This window comes from Ceratosolen solmsi, unplaced genomic scaffold (assembly GCF_000503995.2).
Source record: "Ceratosolen solmsi marchali unplaced genomic scaffold, CerSol_1.0 scaffold69, whole genome shotgun sequence".
NCBI lineage: Eukaryota > Metazoa > Arthropoda > Insecta > Hymenoptera > Agaonidae > Ceratosolen > Ceratosolen solmsi.
In genome coordinates, this window is record NW_011948464.1 from 71,115 (window position 1) to 83,654 (window position 12,540).

Here is a 12,540-nt window from a genome sequence, read left to right on the forward strand (position 1 = left end):
AAATTGACTGAATATATTAAAAAGTATTTTAATAAATCAAATAGAATTTTTAGTTATGTATTGATATTTTTAAAAAATTTTTCAGAAATTTTTATAGTTTTTAATTCAATACATCTACAGTATAAACTACTTTATAGTACAATATAAGTTATTTTAATTTATGAAGTATTAAATGATTAATAAAATCAATTTTTTTTATTCTTATCATTTTTAAATTATAAATAATCCTATTTTAAGGTTTGTGTTAATTTGTTCATAAATCTAAATTTTTAAATAAATTTTTACAACTATAAATCAAAAACAAAATTAAAAAATATTATATTACAAAATATTATTATTTACCTATTTTTTAACTAAATCAATACATTGAATTTAAATGAAATATTTTATTTAATTAACATCAATATTTATTACCATAATTAATTATAATCTAATTTCTGTTATTTTTAAAATTAAATAAAATAAGGAAATAAATCTGTTCTTTTAGTTTTTAATAATTTAAAAAATTACTTAATGATGTGAAAATTTCATTATAATTTTATTATATATTTATTTCCAAACTACTTGTAGAACACTCTATACTAATAATTATGAAAAAGCCAAATTAAATAGTTAAAATATGTATTTATAGAAATAATGTAGATGTAACTTTTTTGAAAATATTTCTGAAACATTTTAGAAACTTAATTTTAAACATAAAAATTATAAATATAACTCATAAATCAAAAAGTATCAAAAGAACAGTAATTAAAGAGAAGTTAAAAAATATAAACTTTTCAAAAACTAAACGTTAAATATTTATTCATGATATAATTAAGGTTTATAAAATGCTTATACAAATGCATGATGGTTCTTTTATTTCATTAATTATAAGTATTGATAATATATATTTATTCATAAAATAAATAAAATTTATAAAATACTTATATTAATTAATAAAAACCATTTCAAATAACATTTATATTTATTTTATTAATATAAGTACCTATTATGTATTATATATTTTTTAATCTCTTTATGAAAAAAATATAATACCTAATATTAAATTTGTATTGTCTAAATATTTGTTTAATTAAATCATCGCTTTTTATTTTAATTTATAATATGGATATAAATATTATCAAATAAAATATTAAGTAATTGAAATATACAAGTATTGGTACACATTTATTTATACTCATAAATTACCAAATAGTCTTACAATTATAAAATTACTGAATAAAGCTCTATGGGTCAAAATCAAATTTACTATTTTTGGTTTTTAATATCCCCAATTTATCATATATGATCAATCATAATGAATATAAATTAAAAATTAATTAAATTTATATTATAACTTTTCATAATATAATTTTATCTTATAAGAAACTCAGTGTATTAATAATACAATATATGAAATATTTTTTCAAATATAAATAATTGTCAAATAATAATATATACCAAATTGACTTATTAATAAAAAAATATAAATAAATTAATGCTTTTTTGTCTATCGGTTAGCAGCAATTATATACCGCTAATTTTTTAATTTTTTTGTTAAATTACATACCGTTTATTAATTTCACAGAAGGCAGTTTGACTGATTTTATTAATAATTTTATTTCAATTAAATTTTGTAAACTGTTAGCTAATAGTCATTTAGGACCTCATATCTTACTTTATTCAATTTATTTACATGTTTATTATATGCAATATTTAAACATCGCATTTTATCTTATATTAATGAATTATTTTGCTAATTTCTAGTATAGCTATTACTTGTCAATTACTTTACATTACATTTTACGTTAATCGCGCTTAAACGTTATAAGTTTTCAACATGTACAAAGCTGTATATACATTATTTACATATTTTGCGAAGATATTTTCGTCTATGATACTATACTATTAATTTATCCACAACGATCATTATGGCTTTCATCATATTTTTCAAAAGATACACTTACAAACTTTCTTAGAATTATTTATTTTGCAGGAACAAAATTTGTAATAGTATGTTATTACTCTCGATTACTGTGCTCCCTGATTACCGCATACATTCAAAATTTTAAATGGATGGAATGTAAAGATATTACATATATTTAATGATAAGTCCTTCATACCATTATCTGATATTTTATAAAGAATTTAGCTTCCAAGTTAATTGTTGTTTATAACAATTTATATGTCCACTATTTTTAATTAAAAAATATGATCTGTGATACCACAGTAAATAGAATTTTAGGGTGGTAATATGAGAAACCATTTATACATTTAACATAGCAATTTACTATCTAATATAAACGCGTTATATTATTGAAAACTAATTATATGCCCATTTTACCACTTTTAGATGATTCATATTAAAAATGAATTTACAATTATGAAATACCTTCTGATAAATAATCTTTAATTAGAAGGAAATTGGTCAATTTGTACAACACTGACAAATGAAAGACTTCTATAAGGTGACTGCATGGCACAAAAGGCATTTGGCTTTTTATACGACTTGGCCATGCAGATAAAAGAGTATACTTACTACTCCAGTAATCACAATTTACATAGTTCTACTTACACCAAACCACCCTTAAAAATTGTATTTTTTCTATGATATCTTAAAAATGCTTAAGAGTAATAAAAAAATAAATAGCGCGCGAGTTTTCTTAATATTAAGAATTATATCAAACGTGATTAAAAGATAAATCGCATAATTTTTAATCCGTTGTTAAATAACAGTAAAAACAGTCACTAAATTTTATATTATTTTAATATTATTTAAATAAACACTGTTTCGTATTCTTGTATTCTGTTTCTTCATCTGGTCAGTCTAGTTTGTTCTGGTCTCGTCTCATCTCTCATCTCTATCCCTCTCTAATATATTTTCCTTACTCTCATTGTGTCTTGGTTTACTTATTTATCTCTTCCGTATTTTTTTCATTAAAAATTTAATGCCAGGTATGCGTAAATATACGTATGCAATTGATATGTATATTTATAAATATATTTTTTAAGTTCGAATTTTATTATTTGTATGTGTTGCATATTAGCACGATCGCATATTCTGGCACATAAATGCTTATTACATATTTATAAAAATTACATTGAATTTAAATTATTCAAAATTTCGACTTTAAAACAGTGCTATACATAGGGATTGGGTGGAATATGACTATTAATAAAGTAGGACTACCTAATCTACATGTACGTTATAAAAAGGTTATGAAAAAGAACAAATAGAAAGTATTGTTAGAAAGGGATACCCGTCCAAGCTAACGATAATCTAATAGATGGCTGATCACAGTAACCACTCAAATAATCTAGCACTCGCTGTAAGATGGTAGTGCTGAACCTCGAGCTGTGAATAGTTCTGTTTGTGGTTGAAGATGACACACGACTGTATGACCATCGAGGACAGCAACCGTTCGTGTATGATCTTGCGGCCTCAGTTGTTGATGATGTTTTTCTTGTTGTTGATGATCAGTATTTTGAAATGACCGCTGATGACGCTTGTGCTTTTCAATTATCCAAGTAGTATCGAGGCCACGATCGGTGGCAGGAGAGTAAGGTATGAGAGGTCGATGGTCTCCGTAACTACGTGATGACTGACGCGACATATCACTTTGTCGTCGACAATCTTCATCAGACATATCGGAAGTCTGAGTACCGGTACGTTCGATTTCCTCGTATACAGGGTCGTCTTGCGCTAACTGCCTGAGCCCAAAACCATAGCCATGACACTGTAGGTGTTGTTGGTGTCGTGGTTCTCGAATTTCTGTATAGGTGTGATTGTATGGAGAATTAGCACGTCGACCGGTAGTGGCGCGCGAACCAATTTCAAGTTCGCTAAGAAGTCTTCGTTCACGTGCACGCAGCGAATATCCTTGCAATGTCATCGCGTTATGGATTCCATGACTATATCCGCTCACATGTCCTAAAACATGCGGGCTATCTTCTTGTTCAGATCCACCTTGTCCAGAATCGCGAGAGTGTGATTTAAAAGAAATGTTCTGTGGGAAAATAAGAGAAAATAAGTCATAAATTAACTTAGTGATGTCAATAAAATAATCAATGCTTTTACAGTATAAAACAGGCATATTTCAAGAATATTTATTTTTACTTGTTTTTCTGTTCATTTTCAAATTGTTTACCACCCATGTTTGCACATTGCATTAAAACAAAAATCAAGACATAAAAGCATGTAGTCAATAAATCTTTCTCTGTATATATAATTAATTTTGTTCATTTACAATAACAAAAAAAACAGTATTACTCTATTATAAAGAAAATTAGCAATGAAATTACGCTGGCCATATCACCCATGTAAAGTGAAAAAAAAGAAAAAATTTTTTATAATGCATACTTTCACTTGAAATTTTTTGTTATGCATAATATAAGCAAACAATAAATTTATAATGAACCTTATAAACAGAACATTCACTTATTTTAAAGTAAAGCATGTATTTTAATATTTTATGGTGATATCGCAAATTTTTCATTAATTCGAATACAATTTTTTAACTGATCATATATTATAAAGTATAATTTACACTGTCATTTTATTTATTTTTAATTTTTAATATTTAAACAAACTTACTTTTCATATTATTTACATTTCAATGTATAGGATCGAACTTAATAAAAAATAAAATTTTTCATGATTTTACATTAAAAAATTAATATATAAATATATGAATGAGAATCTTGATTTACCTAAAAAACAAACTCATTTTCATTTACTCATTTATAGGAAATGAGTACGTAAAAATTAAATTAGAGCTTAAATTAATACCTTCCATGTAAATTTTTCAAAGGATTTCTGCTTGATAAAAACAAATGTTTAAATATTAGAACTGAAAAGACAGGTTAGAAGCATGTGTGGGTATCAATATAGATGTAGTTGCAAAGACGTGAATAAACTTTTTCATGTTGATCTTGCATTGAGTAGAGACAGTAAACGAATGCTATAATGCAATCTTTCATTTATCATATTACTCTCAATGCGATCAATGAAAACTGGATTATTAAGATTTCTGTGAAGGAATGTACCTATCCTTTTTTCCTATCATAAACCTGTCAAACTATTCGTCTGTATATCCGTCTGTTTAACACATAAAAATATTAATTACACAGATGCCTACCCGTATGTACCATCATCACTATATTGAAATTTATTTTAATTGTAAAATATAATTAAAAAAATTAATGAAATAGATCACATCTTATTTAAACAAAATGACGCATACAAATCTCAAGTCGTACATGATTATATTTAAAATATTAAATGTAATACATTTATATGCATGATTCGTTACTCACAAGTAAATATTAATTTATATTAAAAATATTACCTCAATAGTAATTTAGAATTCTTTAAAAGTATGCAATATAAAAATATTTATTTTTCAAGTTTATCTCACTATGTATCATTCAATTTTTTTTCTTAAAAAAATGTTTAAATTTTTATATAAGATTTGAATATGCAAATACAAATATAACTTCCGAAATGCTTAAAATATTGAACAAATTATTAAAAATGATTTTAATTTAAGAAAAAATGTACTTTTAAAACAACCCATTGCTATTAATAAAAATTAATAATATCTTCCAGTAAATTTGAATTTTAGGAAGTTCTTTTTATATATCTAATATATTTTCGTCTTTGGAAAAAGCACATTCTGAAAAAAAAACATAATGTAACCATCTAATTCTTTTTATAGCAGTCATTGATAGAATTTCATTTGATTCAAATCATTTTACGTAAAATATATAATATACAGAATTCAATAATAATCATATATGTTCTTAATTTAATTTTGTATCAATTAAAGAACATAGTATTAATAAGGTTTTTTTCTAATTTGCAATTTGTTGAATTGTCTTCATATTAATAAAATTATTTATTAAGAACGTAATTATTACTATTAGAAATTTAAAATGATTGATTTAATCTTTATTATTAATTAACATATTTTATATATGAAATATAGATTAAAATAAAAAATATACATTATAAAAATAAATAAGATAAACAAATATCATATAAACAAATATAATTTTAAATTGGAATTTGAAAATTCTAAAATCCATAAAAGTATTAATTGATTTAAATGATTCCATTTTCAAAATTTACTTTTTGCATTTTTGTATATATTAAAATAATATAATATTAATTAATATTTGATCAAATAAACTTTATTTATATGTAATCTTTGAGGAGATTCATTAAAATAATCAAATAGTATTTCAAATTAAAATTAAATTAAGAATTAAATTAATATTGATGGAATTAAATATTTTCATAGCAGATTTTTTAGAAACTACTTTATAATTAAATAAATTATAATAAAGATGTATTCAAATAAATAAATATTTATTAACGTTATTTATTGATCAATAAAATAAGGAATATTTACATTGAATTTTTGTTACTTTTAAATCATATAGAATATGATTTGCGATAAAAGGTTTATAATATTGAGGAAATATTATTGAAGTGCAAGTTTCACTTTTTAATAAAAGCATTGTGCATAAACGAAAATTAATGATATGTAAGAATGAAACTGTTAGTCCTACATTTCATCGCTTGAACATTTTACGTTAGTATTATCATCTCATTTGAAATATAATAGGTTAGCATGCCTTAACATTTTACTATGCAAATTGGCTGCAATCATGAGACAGATGATAGTATCAATATACTAAGTTCGATCATTAAATTATAGTTACTAACTGGAAGGGGAAGGAAAAAAGAAAAAGGAATAATAAATACTCTCTAATAATTATAATGTATTACTTGCAGATCGTGACAAATTTTCATTCAAATAAATAATTGAAAATTTAATGTACATACGAAGATAAACACATTGATGTCAATTAGAAGAATTGTATATGATCATTAATTTTTAGACTGCATGTGATCAATTTAGTATTCCAGGGCTATGATACAGCAATTACTTTTGCAAAAGTAACAATATTTTATATGTGTAAATACGAATGTATATACCTGTATAAGACACAAAAACGAGAAGGAAAGGAAGAAATTATATTAATGCTTAAATATTTTACTGTAGTTCGTCTTAGTTATTTCCACTAAAAATATTTCTTTAATAAGAATATATTTGTAATTTATAAATATTTATTAATGTGAAGTTTAGCTTTTGTAGTTCATGTTTTGTTTTCCGTAAATAATGTGCAAAACATAGAAATAGAAAGATAAGATAATTACTAAAAAAAAAAATGAATTTCATACGATTAAACTTATTTAAATAGCACTTCAAATATTTATTTATTTTAATATATTTTGGCGTTATACTTGGTATCCTTTTTATAATAAACATTTGTAAAAATCAAGGGCTATTTCAACTTTTGAATATTGTACAGCCAACTTTTAAATTTTAAAATTACAATTTTTATTTTCACAAATTCATAGATAATTTTTAACATAATTTTATTTGACTTAGAATTTAATATAGAACTTTATAATATCAATTTTCCTTTAAATATGTGATTTTTTATGATGCAGTAAAATTTATAATAAATTTATATAGATATAATTAACTTAAAACAAATAAAATAACATGGAAGGATGAAAATAGAGGAAAATAAAATACAGGAATTTAATGTACTGGAACGGAGAAGTTATATTAACATTCTAGATTAAAAATATTAAGTAGAAAAAATATATAATATTACGTGCGTTATTACTGCAGTGTATGATTTTTACGCATTTATAAAAATTATAAATCAGAGATGAACAATTCTTTGTTATACTATATTTATATATTTAACCTTTATAATTGAAACCTTTAATATTATTAGAATTAGAATTTTTATCACAATAGTGAAAATAATTGTACATCTCTAATATAAATATTGCTTCCTCATGGACCAGTACGAATCTTACGAATAAATGATATCATTATTTAATATTAAAATATTTAAAAAGGAAATCGAAATTAGCATTTTTCATAAATATAAAAGGATATAATGAATGAGGACAAAGTGGCCAGTAACCGCCTAACACCAAACCCTGCTAGTAAATAAAGCAACACAAAGATATTTCACCTGTTAGTAAAACTAAAAATAGATTTTTATCGTATCATATTTACAATGTTTGTAGGCAATCGTGTGTCTACATATTTGAATATCGTATGTGATATTTAAAAAGCTCTTTAATGAAAACATTAATTAAGTGATAGACGAATGCTTTAGGTTGCATTGTTTTTGGACATGCACATTACAATAGTTAGGATGAAAAAGGTGAAGAATTAATTTAATTCTACTTAAGAACATTAAATATATTCCCCTTATAAAAAATTAGCTCAACGAATAAATTAATTTATCTTCATATAAAGTAATAACTACAATAAATGTAGTGCACATAATTTGTTCAATTCGATATAGAAATATTGGTACAAATAACGTATGGACATAATTACGTAAGGACATAAGAAAATTCATTTATTGATATTAGACAATAAGTTAATAGATTAAAATTTTTTATAATTATCCAATTTTCTTAAAACTTTTGTATATTAAATATTGAATTAAAAGTACGAAAGTATAAATTACAAGCATTTCAAGATAAATAAAAATTTATTAATAATAAATACTAGTTTATTTATAAAAACAAAAGGAGGATGCTTAAAAAGTAGTATCACACAATAATTTTGAGATTTAATATGCACAAATACGTTTAAAATTAATTGATTATAATTAAAGAACTGATTCTTATGGATAATAAACAATGTGATTGTCTGAATTAAATAAAATATTTATATGGAAAATATATCAAAATACGTTATAATATTTGAAATGTAATTTTATTCTCTTATACAATTTTTCGAATAAAAGAAAATCAATTAGTTTGCAAATAAATACTAAAACCCCAAATTAATAGTTTGAAGAGATACAAGCTTAATATATATCTAACGTATGTCAGATTTAAAACTTCAAATTACATTTTTAAATTTTTTTAAATCATTGAAAAATTAATATTGATATGTGCATATATATGGTAACAACAAAAGTATTTAATTTTTATAAAGTAAAGCGCTTTCTTATGTTAGATATTATATATAACTCGTAATGTTTATAAAAAATTAAATATGAAAAAAATTTTATTTATATTTTGTTCTTTTAATTCAAATAAAATAATATGCAAAGTAATTATTATAAAAATTGACATTTAAAAAATAGATATTTAACCAATACATATAATTAATATTTTAATTAGTGCATACATCAACATTAATTATTTATATAAACCAAATAAAATTTTAAATAAAATAGTCCGTATAAAAAATCTAATATTGTAATTCTATTTTTATTTATGATTTATGAACACTTTCTAAAATTCAATGCAACAAAACTATTTATAAAAATTAATTTAATAAAAATATTTTAAAGTATCAAAAAATTAATTTTTTATTTTATTTTTTTATTTTAATAATTTTTGTTTATATTTTATTAATAATATATTGTAAAATTTTTTTTATAAATTTTAATCAATGAGCTTCTTGAATCTATTTAGATATTTTCGCTATTACAATAATATAATAGCAAATTGAATAAATGATTATACTTTATCTCACAACGAATGACTAGAAAACATTGAATATTTTAAGTTTATTATAAAACAAAATTAATTTTCTATTTCAAAAATAAAAATAAAAATAAAAATAATGTAAAATTATATTTAACAAAATAAGTTTTGTCGAATGGTTTGGTGTATAAGCGGCTTTTGGATACCTTGTTGATTAGAAGGATGCCTATTGTGGTTGCTAGGTGCCATGGCGCGCATCTGATGAACCCCAAGAGGATGAGACTGTGATCTTATCGATAAATTGTTGAGATTCATGTTTATGGAAAGATTCGTATTGTTAGAGGTTGCGATGTTGCAAAGATTCTGATTTTTCGTCTGCAAGGCTGCTCCAATACCCACATTACTATTGATGTGTGATGATAATCCAGAGCTGTTCGTTGTCAGGGCTGAGGGATTTGAAGAGGTATTGTGTGAAGCAAAGTCCTTGCCTGCGTTGGTTCCAGAACCAGCGACTGATGTATTGGATATTCCTGAAGTTGATCCTTTTGAACACCTCAAACACTTAGGCAGCCAAGAATGTTGTCGAACAAACTTGCGATATTCTTTACGAACCTGTGAATCACCCCATGTAGATATTGTTTACCCCATCATCCTATTAATTTAATTATTTTCTTTATAGAATATTATTTATCTTTAAATTTAATTAAAGAGTGTTATAAATCTTGAACATTTTAATTAATAAAATATATAGATCAAACTATACAATTTTATTTACATAATAAAAGTGTAATAATTATAAAATTAATTAATTTCAAAAATATTTAAATTCAATAAAATTAGGCTTTAATCATCGATTTCAAATTTATAATAAAAAATAATTTATGCACTAGTATATATATATATATATATATATATATATATATATATATATATATATATATATACTAGTGCATAAATTATTTTTTATTATAAATTTGAAATCGATGATTAAAGCCTAATTTTATTGAATTTAAATATTTTTGATTCATCCATACATACATACATGCATACAGCACTTGATAGAAATATATGATGAATTTGAAGAAAATATTAATATAACGGTATCTTACCTTTTCATTTTGAACGCAGTGAAATATGAAAATAAACAATCCCTGCAAACTGTTTAATGTCGTAAAAATGTACGCCATAACTATAGATTCTTGATTTAAGTATAATAAGCCAAATGTCCAGGTAAGACCCAAAAGAAACACTAGCATAATTGCTCCTCGTAACCACGCTCTAATAAAATATAATATTTATTTACAATCAGAAAATTCATTAAATTGATACCTAACCTTATGTACAATAAATTTTAATAAAAAAATAATTTAAATAAATTTTTATTTTAAATTAGAAACAGATGAAATTAAATTAATTTGATCAATAATTCTTTTTCATGTTGTATTTTATTTCAATATTTGCTATTATATTTTTAGATAATTCAAACTAAAATATAAATATCTCATACTACAATGTTATTGTATATTGAAATTATTTATTATAATGTTGAATGTCTAAAATATATTATAAATGATATTAATAACTATGATACACTGATATACAACTAAGAGATTAATGCTTATAAATTAAAATATAACCGAGGAAAATCTAGTAGCGTGGCTTAATCTACCTTCTAGTTACGCCACAATTAAAAGTCTTCTAATAGCAAGCAATTGAATAACTTGATAAATCAAATCACATAGTCGAAGAATTTCATAAAACTCGAAATCTCGAAACAAAAATTATTGTTATACTATTAAACTATCATTATAATTAACAGACGAAGTATATAGATAAGATAAAATGGATATTAATAAAGAAATTTTCAATTGATATCCAAGAAAATAGGTGGTTTAAAATTGATTAAAAAATAAAGTAATTATAAAATATTTAACATTTACGAATAATGTATAAGCTACTCATCTCTAACATATTATTGAAAAATATTAATTTAATAACATAAATAGGAGCAGATAATACAAAATTTTGCTTAAATAAATATAAATGGCAAAAATCTAGAATATATACAATAGTACATTATATTAAAATTGTGCTATCTCACTTGTGTATTTAAAGAAATAATCAATAATATTTTCATAAATAGTAGCATAGATTAAAAGAAATATAGACTAATGTAATAAATAATTTTTAAAAATTGATAGAGTGTAAATTAATAATAAATTGTAAATATCTTACAAGTGCGATTGTAATTTGTTGAGAAGAGCATTCTCTTCTTTTCCACTACCAACCAACCACACCATGCAGGGGAATGTAGAACAGTGTAGACAGAAGCAGGTAGAAGTTTTAATACAAAAATGAAACAAGACAGTAATAGTTAGATGACTTCCGACACCATAAATATTATTTTTATTTGTGAAAAGTGACATTATAAAGAGATTACTTTACTTTTTATGATCTTTTTGTACTCAATTTATTTACTTTACTCTTTACTATTCAACTCGACAATTAATAATAACTATACAGTTATTGATAATTAGTATGCTAAAATTATGTAAAAGTATACCGTCAATAAGATGGCATAAATACTGTTATAAATAATATAAAATTAAAAATATACTATATATCTACGTAAAACAATTTTTGTTAATATTAATAAGGTTACTTTTATAAAAGAATTATTAAATAAATAAAATTTAATGTATTATACATTAACATTTTTACTCTTATTTAGTTTACTATAATACAAGCTCATAATTGATTTAATACTATAATATTCAAAATAATATGCCAGTTACAAGATTACATTGTGGAAAATTTATATTAAATATAGTCTGAATCTATTTTAAGAAATACTGTCCAATAAAATTAAAATAACAGAAATAAATGAATAAAAAATTTAATGAAAGTTGTCAAGATTGCTACAAAATAATTCGTTTATTAAATATGAAGTTCATGTAGAAAGCGAGTAATAAAGCTTGCATAAAAACTCAAAGCGACAAACAAATACTTAAAACTAA

General features: G+C 22.7%; 1 protein-coding gene across 1 annotated transcript in view; it reads right to left on the minus strand.

The window, feature by feature from the left end:
* Positions 1-2,907: 2,907 nt before the first annotated feature.
* LOC105366951 (latrophilin Cirl) overlaps positions 2,908-12,540 on the minus strand; it is a 32,565-nt gene continuing 22,932 nt past the window's right edge. Inside the window, exons 13-17 of the mRNA XM_011505564.1 lie at positions 11,759-11,803; positions 10,633-10,801; positions 9,730-10,135; positions 4,897-4,940; positions 2,908-3,986 (exon numbers count right to left, since the gene is read on the minus strand). Of these exons, the coding sequence (XP_011503866.1) occupies positions 3,297-3,986; positions 4,897-4,940; positions 9,730-10,135; positions 10,633-10,801; positions 11,759-11,803 (1,354 nt within the window). The 3' untranslated portion in view covers positions 2,908-3,296. The remainder of the gene's footprint in view (positions 3,987-4,896; positions 4,941-9,729; positions 10,136-10,632; positions 10,802-11,758; positions 11,804-12,540) is intronic.